The 23,615-nt window shown below is 41.7% G+C and overlaps 1 protein-coding gene across 2 annotated transcripts in view; it reads right to left on the bottom strand.

Annotated features, from left to right (window-relative positions):
* The window catches only part of LOC143026977 (uncharacterized), an 86,815-nt gene extending 70,256 nt beyond the window's left edge, over positions 1-16,559 (bottom strand). For both annotated transcript variants that reach the window (XM_076187776.1, XM_076187775.1), the window contains exons 1-2: positions 16,425-16,559; positions 392-564 (exon numbers count right to left, since the gene is read on the bottom strand). In XM_076187776.1, the coding sequence (XP_076043891.1) occupies positions 392-506 (115 nt within the window). In that variant the 5' untranslated portion in view covers positions 507-564; positions 16,425-16,559. The remainder of the gene's footprint in view (positions 1-391; positions 565-16,424) is intronic.
* Between the last annotated feature and the right edge of the window lie 7,056 nt (positions 16,560-23,615).

A 23,615-nucleotide genomic window follows, 5' to 3' on the forward strand; every position in this document is an offset into this window, starting at 1 on the left:
TCCCTTCAAGACAGACTGCCAAACTCAATACTCCAACAATGACCCCCAGACATGAACCCCACAAAAAAGTCCTCCCACACTGGCATGCCTCCACTCAGAACACCATCCAACAGTGCCAACACAAAATAGGCCTGGCCAAATGCTCAAACTTCCCCAAATGCAACTACCACACAGATGTCACAGAACACCCCATACTGCAATGACCCACACTAACAATCTCTAGACAACACAATACATCACCCCTAAGTGACTTGTGGTCCTGGATGGAGGTTGTTGCTGGTTACCTGAAGGTCACAGGTCTTATGCAAGAGAGATTAGAGGCAACAGCTTGATTCTGTACTTCTGGTATGTCAACAGAAATATGTAATAGGCAATAGAGATGAGGACTTACCAATGCTATCAATAAGAGCAGTATCAACTTCCAATTCAAGATCTTCAGATTGCTCACATGTACATGATGAGCAGAAAAGGACAAGAATGATGGAAACTTTCATAAACACATGCATTATGTAAAGCTTCAGTGCTTTCCTTCTCTGCACAGCATGGGTCCTAATATTCAAAAATCTGAAAAAAAGTTTATTATTACTAGATGTATGTATATGTAAATTAGAATTGCATATTATTCCATACTACTCACATGTACAAAGGAGCAGACTTATTCAAAGGGGTTATCAACAAACTTTCTATCTCCTGACAGTTACTCTTTTATTCATTCTGGGTCCGGCCACTTGTTTATACATACATAAATTCATACATACATACATGTATATGTAATCCTCCTAAGACTCAACCCAACAAAAAAATCCTTTCCAAGAGAAGCAAGAACCACACTGGCACACTTGCATTCAGAGATGTCCCAAGAGAATGGAAGCTAGCTAACGTTACTCCCATATTCAAAAAAGGTGACAAAAAGAAACCAAATAACTATAGGCCTATAAGTTTGACTTCAATCGTAGGAAAAATAATGGAAACTATCATCAGAGATGCTATCGAACATCATTTAGAAAGTAATCGTTTGATAAATGATAGCCAGCATGGTTTCAGACGGAAACGTTCTTGCGTGACTAACTTACTCGAATTCTACAACAGTTATCTCGAATTATGACAAAAGAAACAATATAGATTTAATATATCTAGACTTTGCAAAAGCTTTTGATTCCGTCCCACACGAAAGACTACTTACTAAACTAGCTTTGCAAATGATCACTTAAACCAATTAGATATTCAAGAAGATTTAGATAAATTACAGCAATGGTCTGAAAAGTGGCTAATGAAATATAACACAAGTAAATGCAAGGTAATGCACATAGGTAAAAATAACAGTAAGTACGATTACAAGTTATTTGGAAATTCGTTAACAAAAGTGGATAGTGAAAAAGATCTCGGCGTAATTATCAGTAACGACCTCAAATCATCCAAGCAATGTATTTCAGCCTCTGAGAAAGCAAATAAGATTCTAGGACTGATTGCGCGATCTTTTGATTTCAAAAGTCCATCACTCATTAACAAGCTATATAAATCGTTAGTTCGTCCACATTTGGAATATGCTGTTTCCGTATGGTCACCAAATCTCATTAAAGACATTGACAGACTGGAAAAAGTACAACGGCGAGCCACAAAACTGATTCCAAATATCAAAAATAAATCATACGAAAATCGACTAAAGCACATGAATCTGTTTTCCCTAAAAAAGCGTAGACTCAGAGGTGACTTGATACAGGTCTTTAAGATTTTAAAGGGAATTGACAACATCAAAAGTGACAAAATGTTCACATTGAATGAGAATCAGACAAGAAACAATGGTCTCAAACTGTCCGGAAATAGATTCAATTTGGAAGTAGGTAGAAACAACTTTGCCAACCGTGTAGTTAATGAATGGAATAAACTTCCTGCACAGGTAGTGCAATGTAGTTCAGTTCAAAGCTTTAAGAATCATTTAGATAAATACTTAAGTAAGATGCTGTAATGATTATAATTTATCTTATATTATTTGTTTTTGTTTTGTTATCATTTGTCTGTCTGATTTTAATTTATTATTAGTTATATGTTAATTTATTATTTACTATTTACCTGTTTGTTCATCATTTTAACTATACCTATGCATTTATTTATGTATTTTATTTGTTATTTACATTATTATAGTTTTTATTTATTATTGTATTAGTAATATGATATATATATATATATATATATATATATATATATATATATATATATATATATATATATTTTTTTTTGCATCCGACCTAGATATGAATAAAAAGGTCTCCTGTCGGCATGCTCCGCCTTTGTAATCCTTTGTAATCACCATCCAACATAGAGATATTACCAACACAGGATAAGCTTGATTACAAAAACAAACTGCATTAGATGCAACGGTCTCACAGAGGACACCAAACACCTTGTTTTACACTGCTCCACCCTAACTATAATCAGACACCAAGACAATGTTTCTTCCTTGAGTGACTTATGGGCCAGTCCTGTGGCTGTTGTCAGTTACCAAGGATCTGTGGGTCTCCTTCATGACTTAGGGCAATGGACTGATACACAATGTTGCAAGAAATGCCTGTAGATTGAGTGTCATTGATTCATTCTATACTAACGTGCGCATATGCATGCGTTAGCTACACGACGTCAGATTTTGGTGGTATCAGCAAACTTCAACGAACCATCCATTGTCTGACACGACCCGCGGTCACTTTGGCGTGACCTCAGATTCCGACTATCAAGGCCACCTGCATCACGACCAGGTAGTCGGCCATACAATGCTACCTTAAGACAAGTTATTAATTACATCGACAGGATAACGTTTCTTTCTGTATATATGTGTATCGATAAATAATACTGGGTGCTCACACTCAGTTCTATACTGTACATGAATTTAGTCATAAGGAAAATAGATTTATGCAATTATAACCGTGTTGGCAACCGACACACATTTTCTTCATCGTGCCCTTTGCAGAGGTCAGACATCGCTCCTAGCTCCAATCTCGCATTCATCACCCACCGCTCTTCACCGGCCGGTCGTGGCAGAGGAGATTTTTCTCCTCTGCTGCTTACCGGTCCGGCACACGCCTGACCTCTTCGTTGACGCTGGCAAGCGGGCTAACATTTTAGACAAATACACACGTTTCCCAAGTCACGCAATTCTCTATTTTCAGAGTCGTGGTCGGAAGAAAAGAGACAAATCTACACTCGTCCGCTTGCCCATCACACTGCCTATCGGATCTACTCTTTAGACATCACTCCAGTTATTGCCCGTTGCCTCGCTAGATGCCAACCGCCCGTTGCTGACTCGTCAGCATCGTCCAGCACCGATCTGCTTCGTTTGGCGCCAATCAGCACCGCTCTGCCTCGTTTGGGGCTAATCAGCACTGTTCTGCCTCGCTTGGGGCCAATCAGCACTGCTCGGCCTCACTTGGGATCAATCAGCACCACTCTGCCTCGCTTGGGGCCAGTCAGCACCGCTCTGCCTCGCTTGGGGCCAATCATCACTGCCCAGCTCCGGTAGGGGCCAATTTCCTTCGGGAGCACAAACGGGAAGCGAATCCTGTTCACTTTTCATATGATACATACACACACCCCTCACGAACATAACCATGCCCCACGCACAAACATCTACATGTACTTTTTCTTCGACTAAAATTAGCTTCCTTTCTAACTTTCATACATCTAATTCAGTTTATCTCCAACTAAAGTTTTTTTTTTCGTTTTTCAACCTTCCTCTACCACTACACCTACCATTTTCTTAGCTTTTGGTGTATCTAGATGTATGCGTCGGCGTCGCCGTCCAAGTTCCCTGCCCATTCCTCACGCGCCACGATCATTATCGCCCCTTAGTGAATCGATCTGATGTTGTGCTTACTGGCAATAGCCGACTTTTATATACTACTATCTTTTCATTTTCTTACAGACATCTCTTCCCCTCCCACACATACCGATCCCGCGCGAGCGGGTGGTCTTTCCTAGGTAGTCCATAGTCCATAGATGAAGCTTGACTATGCTACTGTCAAGACTTACCAATAAAGAGAACCCAAGGGACGCCTTTACCTCAGAGCCTACAAACTAATGTAGAACAACACAAATCTACATTCTGGCGGGAGCAGTTATGTACTCGAACTTCAACACTACATTCCTACGAGGCACCCAAGTGAATTCCACGTACTGAAAAGATACATCAGAGATCTACACTCCGGTCAAACATAGCCACTTCCCAACTCTACGCTGAGCTGCGTCAAGCATCATATTTATGAGGCAACTTTTTTTTTCCAAACCTCTTTCTGACACGACATACGAACCTTGTACACGCAGCCGCTCTACTCTGAATGGCAAAATATCAGACTTGTTCCCCCTTTCTGCTAACAGCTCTTCGGATAATTCACCTGCGACACAAAACACCATGACAACACAGAATCTTATCACTGTTGTCAAGGATGAAACAACATTAGCTAGTTTAACAAAAACATTCTTGCACACAATTTCCTCTCTGGGGTTGAATCAGAAATAACACGTAGAAACATCACAGACAACAAAGGTAAGATATCCATTCTAACATCCATAATAGACAAAAATAACACATTAGCTGGCGATGTTATTCAGTCTGATCTTTTGGTTGAAACTAAGCCTTATCATGGTTTCGTAGAGCATTTTAAGAAGTCCTTTGCATAATTTGAGCAACTTAGCTCACTTTCCACCCTATATTCATTGGCTATGACTTACAATCATGGTCCAAACCACGCCAAAGAGAAAGCTGTGAAATTTACTCCAACATTTTAAGGCGAACCGAGAGCATGAAAATAAATGAAATAATAATAATAATAATAATAATAATAATAATATCTGGATCTCAGACGACAAAGTTTCATTGGAACACGTCTCACTCGTGGCGTATTTTCGACTACTATACCAATTACATCCAGGCACACTCCAGAAAGCTGGTACTATTCCATTCACACCAGGTATCACACTAGGCGAATTCTTGAGGAAATTCTCTGACACTGACAAAGGAATCACCCATATCCAAAGCCAGTCAGTACCCATTGCACCCATCAACACAATAACCCAGGTCACACGGTCCACACCATATAACAAGGGGTCAAGGCATACATCTCGCACTCGACATTGTTCACGCCAACGCTCTCCATCAAGAACACAACTGGTTTGTACATACTATCACAAACCAGGACACCTTGCGAACACATGTTATCAGACAACCTTCACATCCAAACTGCCACTATGATTATCATGGAAAATGTTTCCACACGAGTGATCGTTGCCGTGTGCTGTTAGCACGGAGGCAACACAGACCAAACTCCCCAGATCACTCTCCTGCAAGACATTCACGTAACACATCTCCTTTATGACTAACGAACACCAAGATTCATAGCACATCAAGACCAGTCACTCCATACCCGGGATGACAGGTGGTGATGGATACGGAGCTGCCTAGTGTAGGCCTTATGGTCTCTTCCAGTCTCCTTTATTCTTATGTTCTTGTTCATACCCCGGATATCTCAGACATATAATCCCATTCCTTAACATTCGATGCAACTTCTATTAACACCAAAGTGAATATCTTTCTCGATACGGGTTCACCAGTCAATATGATGTCAATTCAGAGTTTCCATAAATTCCGCACTGCAAGAAAACGTGTCACCATTTTGGAAACCCCAGACGTCAGCCTTTGCAATGTAGATGGTGTACCATTCCCGATCGTTGGTAAATTCTCTCTAGACATTAGCTTCAAAGATCAGTGCCAATCCATTCCACTTACTCCCTACGTAGCTGATGTTCATTTTTCTGCTGATATCCTCATAGTTTTACAACTGATGAAGCAACATAACAGTCATTTACCCTGCTCAAAATGGTATAATTTATGCAAACTATTTCATCCCTGCATTGCCATCAGCAACTCATCATAACGTAAATCACATTCACGTGGCCAAACAGGCACCGACAGACCATGACCCCTCGTCAGTTGCTTGAACTCTCTTCAAATTCACTCCGCTTCATCACACGAGGATGTATTAGCTACATGACGTCAGATCTTGGTATCAGCAAGCTTCAACGAACCATCCATTGTCTGATCCAACCATCGGTCACTTTGGCGTGACCTCAGATTTCAACCAAGGCCACCTCATCACGACCAGGGAGTCGGCCATACAATGTTACCATAAGACAATTTATTAATAGCGTCGATATGATAATTTTTCTGTATATATGAGCATCGACAAATTATACTGGGTGCTCACACATTTCTATACTGTACATAAATTTAATCATAAAAAAAATAGATTTATGTAATTATAACCGTGTTGGCAACCGTCACGCATTTTCTTCGTCGCGCCATACGCGTCGAGAGAATCAACTCAGCGCTCCTAGAGGTCGGACGTCTCTCCCCTCCAGCTCTCTCAACAAACGTCCAGGAATCTTAGCCGGCCGGTGGTGGCGAGGAGATATATCTCCTTTGCTGCTGCCGGTCAGGCATAGGCCGACCTCTTCGTTGACGTCGGCAGGCGGGTTTACACCAAGACAAATACACACATTTCCCAAGTCACGTAATTCTCTGTTTTCAGAGTAGTGCTTGGAAGAAAAGAGGCACACGCACACTTGCTCGCTGGCTTAGCAGAGGCCCAACCCAACTCTCACACAGAGCCCTAATCTGCTCGCGGGCTGGTCGACGGAGAGGAATTGGGACGCCTCTCTGTCCAACCGCTCCGCAACCTAACGCTGGCCTCTTCGCTGACGCTGGCGAGCGAGTTTACATTCTGACATTTTACACACAATTCCCAATCACGTAATTCTCTGCTTTCAGAGTTGTGATTGGAAGGAGAGAGATAATACAACACCCGCCCGCCTGCCCCCCTCGCACCGCCATTCAATCAACTCTACAGGATCTCAAACCCAACCTAGGGAAAAGCAGGCTACTCAGACCCCACCTGTGGCTTATCAGGAACGCGCTCTACACGCTCGCCGGTGGTGGCGAGGAGATATATCTCCTTTGCTGCTGCCGGTCTGGCACAGGCCGACCTCTTCGTTGACGTCGGCAGGCGGGTTTACACCGCCCGCCTGCCCCCCCTCGCACCGCCACTGAATCAACTCTACAGGATCTCAAACCCAACCTGGGGAAAAGCAGGCTACTCAGGCCCCACCTGTGGCTTATCAGGAACGCGCTCTACACGCGGGAAGTGAACTCTACTCACTTCCCGTAAGATACACACACACACACCTCTCACGAACATAGCCACGACACATGCACAAACATCTACACTTACTTTTTCTTCGACTAAAATTCGCTTCCTTTCTAAGTTTCTCTTACACTACATCTCATTTCAGTTTACCTCCCACTAAAGATTTTCCCGTTTTTCCACCTTTCTCTACTACTACGCCTCCTACCATTTTCTAAATTTTTGTTGGTGATCCTAATCCCGGCGTCGGCGCCGCCGTCCAAGCTCCCAGTCCATTTCTCCCGATTCACGACAACCAGCGGCCCCAAATCGCTCGCTAATTCGCCCGGTGGCAATAGCCCTCTTTTATACACTACTATCTTTTCATTTTCTTACAGACATTCTTCCCCTCCCACAAAAACCGATCCCGCGCAAGCGGGTGGTCTTTCCTAGGAATTCAGAATTCAGAACGAAGCTTGACTACGCTACTGTCAAGACTTACTAATAAAGAGAACCCAAGCGACGCCTTTATCTCAACGCCTTCAAACTAATGTTGAACAACACAAGTCTACATAATATATATTATGATTTAAGTACAGTTAAGTATATTGTATGTAGGCATGCCCACACACCAGTTTGCTGGTATTCTGGTACGGCACTGGGAAGCAGACCGAGGTGTATGAGTTGGAGTCACTGCCCAAAGTTGAAATTTTCACAACAATGCAAGTCAGCCCCCAGCTCTGCTGGACAGGAAGTTTGTGTGTATATTTACTTAATTGTAGTATACAGGAAAGGAGCTACGCTCGTTGGATCCCGTCTTCTATTCTCTAATTCTCTCACATACCTTGACTCAAATTCATGTTCGGTTCCAACTTAATCTATATCTTTGATGTCCAATTATTGTATTTAGGTTTGAACTCATATAGTGTTTGCCCTTGGGCTATATCAAAGTTATTCAACATATACATCAATATTGAAAACTGTATAATCACATTCTTTCGACATGTGGTCCTTCTTAATTTAATTCTATGACCTCTTAAAGCCCTCCCATCTTTAATCAGATCTCTTCTACCTATGCAATCTATCCTCTTTAGTAACCTGAACAATGTAATCATGTCACCTCTTTCTCTTCGATCTTTCAAAGTTGGTAGACCCAGTACTTTAGTCTTTCCTCGTATGGTTTATCTGCCAGACTGGGGACCAGTTTGATTGCTGCCCTTTGTATTCTCTCAATATTGCTTACATCCTTCACTGTGTGGGGACTACGTATGCATATTCCAGTCTTGATTACATCAGGGTTTCGATGAGTTTTTTTTATTATTATTATCTCTTCATACATATAATGGAATGTCACTTTAATCTTCTGCAATAGTCCACATGTCTCTCCCACAATCCAGCTGATATATCTGCCAGATGACAGGTTGTCTTTTATCAACACACCCAAGTCTTTCTCTTCTTTTACTTTTGTAATACGTTCGCTTCCCAAGGAATAGTTTGAGCATTGCCTTTTGCCGCTATTGCCCATTTTCAGTACTTTGCATTTTTTGGGTACTGAACTTCATTTCCCATTCTTGGTTCCATGCAAAAATAGTATCTAAATATATATATTTTTAATATTCTACCGTCTTCCTCCTTTTCCCTCTTATGATTTTTGCATCATCTGCAAATATGTTGGCATAGCTTGCTGTTCCATCATGTCATTAACATGGACAAGAATCATTATTGGTGCAAGCACTGAACTTTGTGGAACTCCACACGCGCGCGCGCGTGTATCTACCTACCTAGTTGTATTCTACGGGAAGAGAGCTATCTTTCCGCATCCAGTTTGTTCTTAAAGTCATGAATTGTTTTAGAACTCACTGTTTCCTCGTTCAGTTTGTTCCAGATAATCACTGTGTGGGAAGCTATTCTTTTTCAGATCTCTTCTGTAACTGTCCTTCTAAGTTTCTTCTCGTGTCCTCTTGTTTTTCTTCTGTCCCACTTTAGTAAGTCATCTCTATCAAGAATTTCCATCCCTTTCATAATTGTTAGCAAATCACCCCTTTCTCTTCTTTGTTCCAGGGTTGGTAGATTTAGTTTATCCAATCTCTGTTCGTATATCAAATTGGAGTGTGTTGGTGCCATCTTTGTCGTTGCTCTTTGAATTCTTTCTAGTTAATTTCGGTCTTATCAGTGTAACTAGTATTTTCTTTACAATTTTTTCATCCATGTAGTCAAAGGCTACTTTTATTGATCTTAAAAGTTAAAAGATTCTCCGACTAATTTGTTGACATGTTTGTCTGGTGTCATGTCATTTGAGATAGTTACTCCTAGGTCCCTTTCCGAATTTTCTTTTTTTACTTCTTTTTTTTTACCAATTTTATATTGACACGATATTCTATTTTTGCTTTTTCCAAATTCCATTATGCTACATTTTTTAATATTGAAGTTCACTTCACACTTCTGACTCCATTTCCAGACTTTGTCCAGGTCCTTCTTGAAAATATTTGCAGTCTTCCTCTATACTTACTCTCTTGAGTAGTTTCGGATCATCTGCAAAAAAGTTCATATAACATTCCACACCATCCATATCATTTATATAAATAGCAAACATTATCGGAGCCAATACAGAGCCCTGTGGGGCTCCACTTATCATATCTTCCCAATTTGAGTTCTTGTCTCTGTGTGTGTGTGTGTGTGTGTGTATGTGTGTGTGTGTGTGTGTGTGTGTGTGAGAGAGAGAGAGAGAGAGAGAGAAAGAGAGAGAGAGAAATCATAGCTTTACCTATACATCGGGCTACATACTTTACAAGATCTGAACTATCATCCAGGTGGGCAATAGCTGCCTAACACACACACCGTACATGAATTTGAGGTTAGGTGTAATTGGAGAGTAGGTAACGGGACCCAACGAGCGCTGCTCCTTTCCTGTAAACTACGAGTTAAGCTTTCACTTATTTGGATGAAGTAATGGCAAAGAAAATACTAGTCACACTGATAAGGCCAAAATTGGAGTACGCAGCGACACTATGGTCACCCAGTACTAAAATGAATATAAGGAAAATTGAGAGAATCCAGAGAGCAACTACGAAGACGGTCCCAACACTAAACTGTCATATGAAGACAGATGGCCAAAACTTGATTTACCGACTCTGGAACAAAGAAAAGAAAGAGGTGACTTGTTGACCATCTACAGAATCATGAGAGGTACAGAAGTCCTTGATAGCGAAGACTTACTAAATTGAGATTAGAGAAACACAAACAGGACATGGAAAGAAGCTCAAAAAGGACAGTTATAGAAGAGACCTGAAAAAGAACAGCTATCCACACAGAGTGGTGGGTGTCTGGAACATACTAGACGAAACAATAGTGTGTCCAAAAACAATACAAGAATTTAAGAGCAAATTAGATATGGCGAGATACAGAGGCGGGACATCACGAGCGTAGCTCCCCTTCCCGTAGGATACAGCTAGGTAAATACACGCACGCAAACTTTTTCAAAGAATATTGGTTCCCATGCAATTCGTGAAGATATCCGTTAAAACCATAGAGGTAATCTGTTTTATCATCTCAATTCCAAAATAAATTTCTTACAGTCTGTGGTGTTCTCTTCCGCTCCGAGTCTTCTAGCCCCCACCACGCCTTCCCCTCGCTATCACACCTTTCCCCACTCTTTCCTTCCTGCCTACCAGTCCCCCCTTCTCCTCCTCCTCCTCCTCTGCCCTTATCCTTCTCAATGTCCCTCACCTTTATCTCCCCCCTCCTGCCCCCACCCATACCCATCCCTGTCAACTTCCGTACCTCTTATCAGGTGCCTTCCCGAAGGGCTGACGCTGTCTCAGAACTGGCCCCAAGATCTCTATTAACTTCACCTTTTCTTGTAAGGAGAACCAATACATGGGCCGTATAATCCCGTAAGGGTTGTTTAGATTCTATGCAATCAATATCTTCTGGATTTTAGTAACATCCCCGCGGACCAGAGTTGCAAAGCAATTTTTATTGATATAATTGGAAACTAATTTCCACTTGAGAGTGAATGGTGATCACTAATTTCTATTCCTCCTCTCTACTGCCCTGTTTCGTACCACCTCAGTGAATCGACCTCTTTGGAGCGATATTGTCCCTAAGCTGTGTTTATCGACGACAGGAAAATAAATAAATAAAAATAAATAAATAAAAGAAGAAGAATAAAGTATAAGCAGGGTCGCCCACCTCATGAAATTATGGAAGTAAATTCGATAGAAACTGTTGCAGTTAAACTAGACCAAGACGAACGTACATTTTTGAAAAACAAAACAAGAAAGTAGATGTGTGTATGTTTTTTGTACAGGCACAGGATGCAGATCCTCAATGGGAGTGGCCACGTCAAAGTACATACCATGAAGGAAAAGGGCATAGGAATAAACTGAAGGCTAGAACCTGTAGACCACATAAACAACAGAGTAAAAACGTATACGTAATGAGGGCAAGTGTGATAACAGCCACCATCAGCAACATGATAAAGGCTCTCAAGATGTTAAAGTGAGATTAAAATATGAACAGGCAACAACCGGGATCTAGTAATATGATGCTTGGAAACTCGAGCGTCCAAAAGTCCCTCACTGGACGAATTCCTGAAATCAATAAAATTTCACATCCGTCGATCATTGTTGGGGTTATGCACCGATTGTATTTTTTTTATGTACGCGGGGAAGGAATTCGCACGTTTCTATTTACTAAACTGATGGTTCCTGGAATACAGTTAAGAAAAAAAATGTTTTACCAGCAAGTATTAGCAATAAAAACTCGCATATGATTGAAAAAGCGTCTGTTAGTGGTTGTCTTGGTACCAGAAGAAGACTGCTTATTCGTAATGAATTTCTTCGACAATACTAGGTTCTAGTTAAGAGGAACACTTTGCTCGGTACGATTATGTTTTGCCTACGGTGAGTGATGAACATCATACCTCCTGGCATCATATCTAGGTAAATGCTTAGGTAAGTTCGGTTTAAATAATGAGCCTCGTACTTTGCAGCTCAAAGCGAAACAACTCCATCATTCAAAAACAAAGAATGAGTGCTAATAACTATGAAAGTTATGTATCAATACAGAGAGATTTAAAAAAGAAAAAAAAAGAAGAAAACGACAATACGAAATGAATATCGCTGATAAATCCAAAGAGAATCCCAAAGAATTCTATTGTTACATTAGAGATAAAAAGGTTGTTAGGAATCACATTGGTCCACTATTATCTGCTGACGGTCAACTTGAATATTCAAATGAAGGAATGTGTAATATTTTAAACAATTATTTTAGCTCGGTATTCGTAAACGAAACACCTCAAAGTGAATTCCAAACTGAAACCTGTGAAAAGTCTAGGGTAAACTTACTACGGTAAAAAAAATAAAATAAAAGGTGTATAGAGAAACTCAAAGTTGATAAAACACCAGGGCCTGATGGTTGGCATTCAAGAATCTTAAAGGAAATGAAAAATGAGATTGTTGTTCCATTAGAAATTATTTTCAAGAAATCCATCATATCCGGAGATGTCCCAAGAGAATGGAAGCTAACTAACGTTACTCCCATATTCAAAAAAGGTGACAAAAAGAAACCAAATAACTATAGGCCTATAAGTTTGACTTCAATCGTAGGAAAAATAATGGAAACTATCATATCGAACATCATTTAGAAAGTAACCATTTGATAAATAATAGCCAGCATGGTTTCAGACGGAAACGTTCTTGCGTGTCTAACTTCCTCGAATTCTACAACACAGTTATCTCGAATTATGACAAAAGAAACAATATAGATTTAATATATCTAGACTTTGCAAAAGCTTTTGATACCGTCCCACACGAAAGACTACTTACTAAATTAGCTTTACACGGAATAAGTGGTAATTAAGTTGGACTAGTAATTGGTTGAATGATCGAAAACAGAGTTTTAAATGGAAAAACTTCTACATGGAAAAACGTTACAATTGGAGTTCTTCAGGGTTCCGTTCTTGGGCCACTTCTATCCATAATATATATAAATGATATAGACCATGGACTAAAATCTACTGTTTCCAAATTTGCTGATGATACAAAACTGTGCGGAATGGCAAATGATCACTTAAACCAATTAGATATTCAAGAAGATTTAGTTAATCACAGAAATGGTCTGAAAAGTGGCTAATAAAATTTAACACAAGTAAATGTAAGGTAATGCACATGGGTAAAAATAACAGTAAGTACGATTACAAGTTATTTGGTAATTCGTTAACAAAAGTAAATAGCGTTATTATCAGTAACGATCTCAAATCATCCAAGCAGAGTATTTCAGCCTCTGAGAAAGCAAATAAGATTCTAGGACTGATTACGAGATCTTTTGACTTCAAAAGTCCATCACTCATTAACAAGCTATATAAATCGTTAGTTCGTCCACATTTGGAATATGCTGTTTCCGTATGGTCACCGAATCTCATTAAAGACATTGACAGACTGGAAAAAGTACAACGGCGAGCCACAAAACTGATTCCAAATATCAAAAATAAATCATACGAAAATCGACTAAAACATATTAATCTTTTTCCCCTAAAAAAAAAGCGTAGACTCAGAGGTGACTCGATACAGGTCTTTAAAATTCTAAAGGGAATTGACAACATCAAAAGTGACAAAATGTTCACATTGAATGAGAATCCGACAAGAGACAATGGTCTCAAACTGTCCGGAAATAGATTCAATTTGGAAGTGGGTAGAAACAGCTTTGCCAACCGTGCAGTTAATGAATGGAATAAACTTCCTGCACAGGCAGTGCAATGTAGTTCAGTTCGAAGCTTTAAAAATCATTTAGATAAACACCTAAGCAAGATGCTGTAATGATTATAATTTATTTTATATAATTTGTTTTTGTTTTGTTATCATTTGTCTGTTTGATTCTCATTTATTATTAGCTATATGTCAATTTATTATTATTTACTGTTTGCCTGTTTGTTTATTGTTTATTTATGTATTTTATTTGTTATTTACATTATTATAGTTTTCATTTATTAATTTATTATTATTATGATTTTTTCGCATCCGACCTACATATGGACCAAAAGGTCTCCTGTCGGCATGCTCCGCCTTTGTAATCCTTTGTGCTCTAGACAATAGTTTGACGGTTATCACAGACCCATGAACGATCATCGTTGATCGATAATTACACCGAGCAAAACGTACATTTACCAGGTACCAAAATTACACCTGAAAGTGTCAGGGAACTTGTTCCCCAGGACAGTTCTAGGTCTGTCTTCTAAAGAAAGGTTGGAAATCCCATCCTTGAAAGATAGTAGACATGGTGATTTGATCAACCTGTGACACTTGCCCGAGGAGTACAAACGTAATAACAAGTCGGTCATAGCTAAGCGCCTCCCGGCTCAAGTATCTCACTAATGTTTAAAGGAATTAATTGTCAAAGATAGTTACATCCAACGAAGAGTAGAAGTGACTAGTTGGACGCGAAGCTTCTTCAGATGAAAGGTGGAACGCACTACGGAGATGTTCATATACTAGTAGATTGAAATTATGAACATGTGAAGACACGTAAAACAAACACACACACACACACACACACACACACACGCGCGCGCGCGCGCGACTCGTGGCTCAGTTGATAGATTTCCCGGCTGCCACTACGGAGGTCCGGGTTCGAATCCCGCCCAGGGCTGAAATAATTTCAGTATCGCCGCGCTGCGGGTCGTCACTCCAACTCTCATGGGTGGGGAGTTAGGTGTGTATGTGTGCGTGTAAGGTCACAGCATTACTCATAGATCGGTCATATACGAGCTCTCTTCCGGGAGGGAAATAGCTGTCGCTCACGAGTCCAACACGCGATCCAAGACCATGGTGAAACACACACACACACACGCGCGCGCGCATGTACTCACGCGTACGTAAAAAACACAAACGCCACACACATTTGAGCAAGCACGAGTCATGAATCAATGTTGTATTCAAATAAGGGAATGTTGGCATTTACATACAGCCACTTTTGTGTTATCACAAGTTATCAGTAATAAGTACAAGCTGCCCCTGTTCGACATCCGGCTGTCGAAGCTTGTAAACACGAGGATGAAGTTTCGGGGTTGTTGTTCATAACGGTCAGTGGTAATCGTAAATTCTGTCCCGGTGGATGCGAGACTGATAAGGACTCTATCCGATGCTGAGCAAAAAGATGAAGTGGCGCGGGTTTCAGTGTTCGAGACAGAGACAGTTCTGTTGAGAATATATATATTTTTTTTCAGTAAATGAGACAAAAACACCTTTGGGAAAGTTACTGCAGTATGAAGAAGTGGTTCTCGTAATTCAGTGTTTATATTACTGTTATTATTATTATCATTATTATTAATTTATCTATTTATTTATTCGTTCCACTGGCTAGTGAGAGAGAACTGTGATCATAGCACGTTTCTTTGGACATTTGGACAACGGGAATGATTAGATAAAAATTGTCCGGTATTGCGTCTTGATTTGCTGTCCCAAAGACCTACATGCTCTGCTGCTCGCCCTTGCTCCCGAGCAAGATCACATTAGTGTCAACACACACTCACGACTTATTGGCAATAGCCGATTTTTATACATTACTATCTTTTTACTTTCTTACAAACATCTCTTCCCTTCCCACACACACACCGATCCTGTGCGAGCGGGTGGTCTTTCCTGGATGATCCATAACAAACAAACAAACAAACAAACACACACACTTCTGGAAAGGAAATAGCTGTCGATCACGAGTCCAACACTGATCCAAGACCATGGTGAATTACATACATACATACACACACACACCCATTACCCATAGATCGGTCATATATGAGCTCTGAGCTCTTCCGGGAAGGAAATAGCTGTCGATCACGAGTCCAACACGTGATCCAAGACCAAGGTGAATCACACAAATCTGAGTATGACTATCAGAGAATAAGGATGTATACCAAGTTGGAACAATGCATGATATTGAAACTAGGCATGGTGAGAGTAGCCAAGATCCCACATGCACTAAACACACACACGCGAACTAGGTAATAAGACACGAAAGTTGCACGCACAAAAACGAACGTCGCGCGCACACACACACATACATATAAAAAGTCACACGCATAAAACAAACAAAAATGGAGTTGAGAAAACATGATTTCAAAGTGGACTTCTATTCACTTTGGTCTTTGATGGAAATGGATGTTTTAGTATGTGTAAACATATAAGCTTGCTATTCTGTAGTGATAGGAGGTTTCCATGCTAAAGACAGGTTTTCTATTCTGAACGTAATTATTGAACTTACTTGGTGCACTGAGGGATTTTGTGGAGGATTACTTCATGTATTTACTTTCGTTGCAGCACGCACACTAACTATTGTGCTGTGGACTCGCTCCTACTCCTACACAGTGATGATGTCATCTATTCAGTTTGAGGAATCGTCGTGTTGTTACTCCGTATCTCTCCTCTGATTGGTCCACGGAGTATGACGTCATTATTAGTTGCCAACTCGGGCGGAATTTAATTTCTTTTCGTCATGTTTATAATTTTTCTAAGTTAGTCTCGTGTGTATCTTTATGATATTTAGATAATTTATGGAATAGTTAACGGTCAAATGGTAAAGTATAAATTGACACGTTCTGCCATGGGTTTTAGACAACAGATGCAGATAAAAAGAAAGTTGGTATTAGCTTTTTCCATAAATCATCATTGCCAGGGTACTTCCAACTGAAGAAATAGGTGCGTTTTTTATACTTAGAATACGAGGCTGATAAACTTAACACTAATTATTCGAACCAATGCTGTAGAAAATGTGTATAATGACAAAGGAAAGTGTGTCTACACCTACGCCTTGAGTGGATTTAAAACATATCGGAGGTCACGTTTTTGACGCGCATTGGTTTCTCTAGACGGATTAAAATCGCCTGGCGACAGGACAGTGAAGAATGTGGGAGGGTTAAGAGGATTAATCTCGCAGGTTTCTCCCTCACCTCCCTCGCTGTGTATGTGTGTGTATATTCACCATGATGTTTTGGATCACGTGTTGGACTCGTGATCGACAGCTATTTCCCTCTCGGAAGAGAGCTCATAACTTGCATGACTGATCTATGGGTAATGCTGTGACCTACACGCACACACACACGCAACTCCCCGCCCACGAGAGTTGGAGTAACGCCTCGAAGCGCCGCGATTTTGAATTTATTTCAACCCAGGGCAGGGTTCGAATACGTCCCGCCATTGTGACAGTCGGAGACTTTACCAACAGCGCCACCAAGTTGTGTGTATGTAACTGTATATTTGTGTTATTTCACGCATGCACGCACGCACGCACACCCCGCAGTGATAAAACAGTTGTTTACCTACGTAAGCAAATTAGTTTGAATCGTGGTGGTGATCGGAAGTGTAATGCGATACATCAAATGCGAAAACGAACAGAATGGCCAAGAATTAGTATGTAGCAAGTTAGTGTTAATTATGCTGAAGAGTAATGTAGGTGCGCAGCGCAGTGTTAAAATAAAATTGCAATCGTGCCAGGTTGCGGGTTTTGGAAAGGCGTTTAGCCATTGGAAAGATGACGGAATGTACATAGCCTACGCTGTAGTGGACAAAGCCCCGGGTCACGTGGGGGAGAGAGGAGAGATGCTCCCGTTAGATGTCTTTGTCAGATTCTCCGTAGCGCGTTTGGCCCCCTCACCCCTGTAAGACAGGCCGAACACCGACGCAACCAGTTGCATGAAACCGATCGCAACTGATGCCTGCACTCTGTTAAAGCAGTATCCCCTGCACGTTTGCCCAAAGCAATTATGTCATGCATTTCTGAAATAACAAAAGAAGTTTATATGTTCATGTCCAAACAGCATAGGGAATACTGCTTTCACAGTTCATGAATTATTGCGATCGATTTCATGCAACTGGTTGCGTTGGTGTGCGAACTGCCTAACGCACCTCGCGATTTTATTCTGGTCATTAACAGGTACTTTCATGGTTCTTGGATGAGATCCGAAGATGTGTTATGGAACATCCAGGTCTGATTAGGATATCAAATACTTCTCTCAGGTGACAAGGGCTGGGTGACGACAACAACTCCCCTACTAGGGGGGGTGGGGTGGATGGGAGGGAGTAGTCGTAGTCGAAAGCAAATCATAGCGTCTGCCCACGTTTTAGTTTACTTATCATTGTGTTCTTTACACCCTAGCACAATTTTGTATTTCTTGTATGAATTTGTATATGTTGTCCTTGACCGCAATCACGCACCACGTACTGAGCATGTCAGGAGGGTACCAGAATCCTTACCGGAGGGTTCCGGATCTCATGGAGTTGTAATGAAGAGGTTGACGATTCTGGGCGAAAGAAGGGAGACGCTGTCGTGGTCAATGTCAATCTCGCTTAGACCCGAGGTTTCCCTTCAAGTCGAATGAAGTCGGCTGGTGCGTGCTGGCACTTCACGTGCAAAAAATTGAGCTGATGCTCCAGGAGTGAAAGGGTGTTGCAATGCTCCAAAAAGAGTGAAAATGTGTTCCTTTGCTCCAAAAAGAGTTAAAGGGTGTTTATCTATTAAAAGGCTTTTTCACCCTCATAAGGGAGGTAGCCAGTCAAGACATGCACCCGCCCTGCACCCATCCCAAACCCATCAATTTCCATTTGTTTCCTATTAAAAAAAAAACTCTTTGTGGATGAAGGACTATCCTTGTTTTCCACCCTTTGCCTGGGTCAGAAACAATGCAGCAAGACGCAGCACATCACAGCAAAGCCCGACAGCTGAGATGGTCTACCGTTTCAGCTTCATTTCCATGGCGACTAGGGTGTTTGTACCATAGATTGGTGTTATTAAGGTATATTTTAAATGGTACAGGTCACATCGCGTTAACACGAATGACGAAGCCTAATGAGATTTTTGTCCGTATTCAAAGTACAGGGGACACTCACTGGTTGTCAGTGAGAAGGTATTTAATGTGCTGTCAGGAAACAACACAAAAGAAGCCCCCCAAATGCAAGATAAGCTTCATACAGGTCATCACTGTCTATCTCAAAAGGAAACTAGATAACGAGTGAATGATTGTGGTTAACGAAAGGAATAGACTTAGCAACCACGTAGTGGACGCTGAAATTATTGGTTGTTTCAAGAGATTAGATAAATTTATGGATAGGGATGATAGGTGGTAATGGACATGGAACTACCCATTCTAAGCCTTATGGTCTCTTGCAGTCTTTTCAATTTTTGTGTTCATATGCGTAAAATGGAGCCCCTCGAAACAAGAAGGTTAAGTGGAATGATATTCAGGCGGAAGTGGTGTGTGGTCAGTGTGCATGTGTCTTGGGGTCGAAGAGTGCCACCCACACCTCAGGCTATGAATAAATTACCTGCGGGATGGGGGAGGACAGCCAGTTTTATCTCCGTCCTTTGAAATTCAACAGATAAATGCGCGTACATACGCCCTCCCTCCCTCCCTCCCTCATTTCTGTCCTCCTGTCTCTTTCCCTCAACACTTTTGCATATGTAAACCCCTTCTCTACCAAGGGGATAACATGGCTAAATAAAATTACATGGCGTTAGCCAGGATGAAGGAACAGGTTATTTCGTTTTAAAGAGGAGGTCCCGTCGCTACCGCGGGAATGCCACGGAAGTGAACAAGACGGCCCGGAAAAATGCGCTAAAGACGAAGGGAGATATGGGTGGTCCTGCAGAGATGCCCATTTTAACTGACAAAGTCAGTCGAAGTCGTTGATATACTCGAACCTACCCGCCAACATAAAGCTGTCATATTTTTGGTGTGTATGCGTGCGTGCGTGTGTGTGTGTGTGTGTGTGTGTGTGTATTCACCTCGGATCTGCTGCAGCCTCTTTTCGAGACAGCCAGACACCACCCTACGGCAGTGAGCTCAGAGCTCCTTATTAGCCGATCTCTGGGTAGGTCTGAGACCATTCACACACTCGCTGCTAGGTGAACAGGGGCTACACGTGAAAGGAGACAAACCCAACTTGTCTCCGCCCGGCCGGGGAATCGAACCCCGGTTCTCCGGGGTGTGTGTGTGTGTGTGTGTGTGTGTGTGTGTGTGTGTGTGTGTGTGTGTGTGTGTGTGTATAGTGTGTGTGTGTGCGTAGTGTGCGTGTATATAGTGTGTGTGTGTAGTGTGCGTGTGTGTGCGTGTGTATGTAGTGTGCGTGTGTGTGTAGTGTGCGTGTGTATGTAGTGTGCGTGTGTGTAGTGTGCGTGTGTGTGTAGTGTGCGCGTGTGTGTGTAATGTGTGTGTAGTATGCGTGTGTATGTAGTGTACGTGTGTGTGTAGTGTGCGTGTGTATGTAGTGTGCGTGTGTGTAGTGTGCGTGTGTGTGTAGTGTGCGTGTGTGTGTGTAATGTGTGTGTTTGTGTGTGTATGCGTGCGTATGTGTGTAGTGTGTGTGTGTAATGTGTGTGTTTGTGTGTGTGTGTGTGTGTGTGTGTGTGTGTGTGCGTGTGTGTGTGTGTGTGTGTGGACAGCGCACTTTTCCATCCTTGTAATAGGCTGTAATCTGATCTTTGCAAATGCATTCTCAGAGGTCAACAGTAAGCTCCTATGACATCACGCAATCCTTAGATCCAGAAAGGAACGTCCGAGCATATTGTCATCAGTTCTTTCACCTATCAACTCTGTGTACATGTAATCTTGTTTCTCATGCCTGTGTAGCCTGAAGATGTCTCATTTAGACGAAAGCGTACGGCCTAGAGTTCATAATTTCCCTTGTGTTTTTCAGCAATATATATATATATATATATATATATATATATATATATATATATATATATATATATATATATATATGTGTGTGTGTGTGTGTGTGTGTGTGTGTGTGTGTGTGTGTGTGTGTGTGTGTAAATGTAATGTATATACACATGTACATATTTGCATAACATTGCGTAACCATTACAACGGTGATTGGCCATGTTTCATTCCTATAGGTGTCTCCAGATAACAATTCAGGTAAGCACCCCCTCCTCCTCTCCCCTACCGTCAAAAGTTGAGGCTATCGGTCCCGGAAAGGTATCATTAGAATAACCCGTGGCCGAAAGCAATGTTTTCTGTATATTTTTTTTTCTGGCTGCCGTCTGGCGATATTATTCGGCTCGGGGTGGGTGTGTGAAGTAGAATCGTAAACACTTATAGGTGGAGGATGGATAACAAAACCATTTCTCGAGCAATATGCTTCTCTGTCCTTTCCCTACCGCGTGGTACTTTTTATTTATATCTTTACGGTCGGGAGGGTATTTTATTTATCTCCGTGGTGCACTCGCAAGCGTAGGTGTTGTTGCTTGGTGGTTCTGTTCCTGGCTTCCTCCACGGGACCCCCGTGTAGAGCGGCGTTTAAAGAGGATGACCATGGCAGCAAGGGGAAATTCTAAACCGAGACGGGCCACATCCCCTTCGCAGATGAAGGAAATGATCTGGCGAATGGCAGCCGTGTGAACGGGAAATGTGCCCCATTTCAATGATAGTTATATTTCTCTAGTCTCTTCCGTTGCGAGGGTCTGTTATATCCGGGGTATCCGAAACAGGGTACAGTTCTCTTAAACGCTGAATCCTGTAATCTCAGGTTCCGGCTTCGTTCAAAGCGTCCAATTTGTCATGACATTGTTAAACACCATTTGGGTTCCGGAGGGGGAGTGTATGTTCCACGGAGATGAAGGAAACCACTCGGTTTAAAGGAACAATAGTGCACACCCGGTACGGAGAGTGTTTACAATGTCTCAACGATAATATTATGTCTCGTGCAAACTAAGTTTGGCATACATTTCCCAACAAAATCATAGTCATGAATAAATGTAATATGTGTGTACGTGTGGGGTTGGGGGGTCTTTCTGGGAACAGCCAGAGCTTGTGTATAAACAGATACCATTGAGAAGACATAGAAATACTGTACAACACCGCCGAGTTCGGCGCGAAACTGCGACTCTTGAACAATACTGTGATGTTAAATCGAGGCTCGCGTTGCTGTCTGACTCAATCTGAATTTTCCGGGTAGGTCCTTCTTTATTTTCCACATCGCCACACCCTCCCACATGTTGCACGGACAGCTTTTTCATCGCGTAGTTGAACGCTCCCGTGCGGATGCATCAAGGAACAGCCAATGAGTCACAAGCGGAAGCGAGAGAGAGCAGTCTGTCATGGCTCTGGAATGGCTGACTTTGTTCTTCAAAAACTCGCACCTCAGTCGCCTCATAGGTTTCATGATTTGTGCACCCTGCTTGAAGTGTAATCGAACTGGTATGCGTGCTTACAGTTTAGTGTGTTTCAGTTTTTACTGTTTGAGCTTACGACGCAGATTCATTGGCCATTGGGTGACGTCATATCGACTGAACAGGATAGTAAATGTCAACTCTGAGCATGCTCACATGAAGGAATCATATTATCTAATTTTATTTAACCCTAAAACTTTCAACTCCTAAGGTTGCTACTACCCTTGCTGTATACGAGTATGCAGTAGTAATACTTAATATATCGAGAACTTATTTACCATGGTATGGGGATGTTTCATTAGTTTAATCGGATATTTCAAAGAGCGGGCGTTACGGAAAGATCGATCAAATGCCCGCAGAGAGTCTCTTCGGAAAGAAAGCTATTATATCTATTCGAGGTCCTGACTCTTGTGTGTGTATGGTGTGTGACTAACCATAGTCTTGAGTCACGTGTTGGACTCGTGATCGACAGCTATTACCCTCCCGGAAGAGAGCTCAGCGCCCATATATGACCGATCTATGGGCAATGCTGTGACCTTACACGCGCGCACACACGCACACACACACACACACACACACACACACACACACACACACACACACACACACACACACACACACACACACAACTCCCCGCCTACGAGAGTTGGAGTGACGACTCGCAGCGCAGCGATACTGAAATTATTTCAGCCCTGGACGGGATTCGAACTCTGTAATGGCGTAGGCTCCTCATCTTCTCTGCCACCGGGCAAAGAAGAAACTAAATTGTGTTCCCCCAACCCTGAAACCTCTACTCCATCAAAACACAAGGGAGCTGGACCAATACACACCAACGGTAGACTTCCCTTTCTTCGCAGTTCTAGTCGTAATGTTTTTACATCATCTTTACTCACTCTTTGTTTTTGCCTACATACTTTGACTTCTGCCTGCAGGACAGTTGCGTGTGTGTGTCACAAACATAAGAACATAAGAATGAAGGAGACTGCAAGAGACCATAAAGCCTACACTAGGCAGCTCCGTATCCATCACCACCTGTCGTCCCCATCCATAAAGTTGTCTAATCGTTTCCTAAAACAACTGATAGTTTCAGCGCTTACTACATGGTTCCTAAGTTTATTCCATTCGTCGACCACCCTATTAGTAAACCAATTCTTGCCTATTTCCTTTTTAAATCTAAATTTGTCCAGTTTATACCCATTACTGCGAGTCCTGCCCTGTTGTTTTGATATGATGACCTTGTTTGCATCACCCTTGTTAAAGCCTTTGATCCATTTGAACACCTCT

This window comes from Oratosquilla oratoria, chromosome 7 (assembly GCF_046742065.1).
Source record: "Oratosquilla oratoria isolate Oo_2021 chromosome 7, ASM4674206v1, whole genome shotgun sequence".
In the NCBI taxonomy this organism is placed as follows: Eukaryota; Metazoa; Arthropoda; class Malacostraca; order Stomatopoda; family Squillidae; genus Oratosquilla; species Oratosquilla oratoria.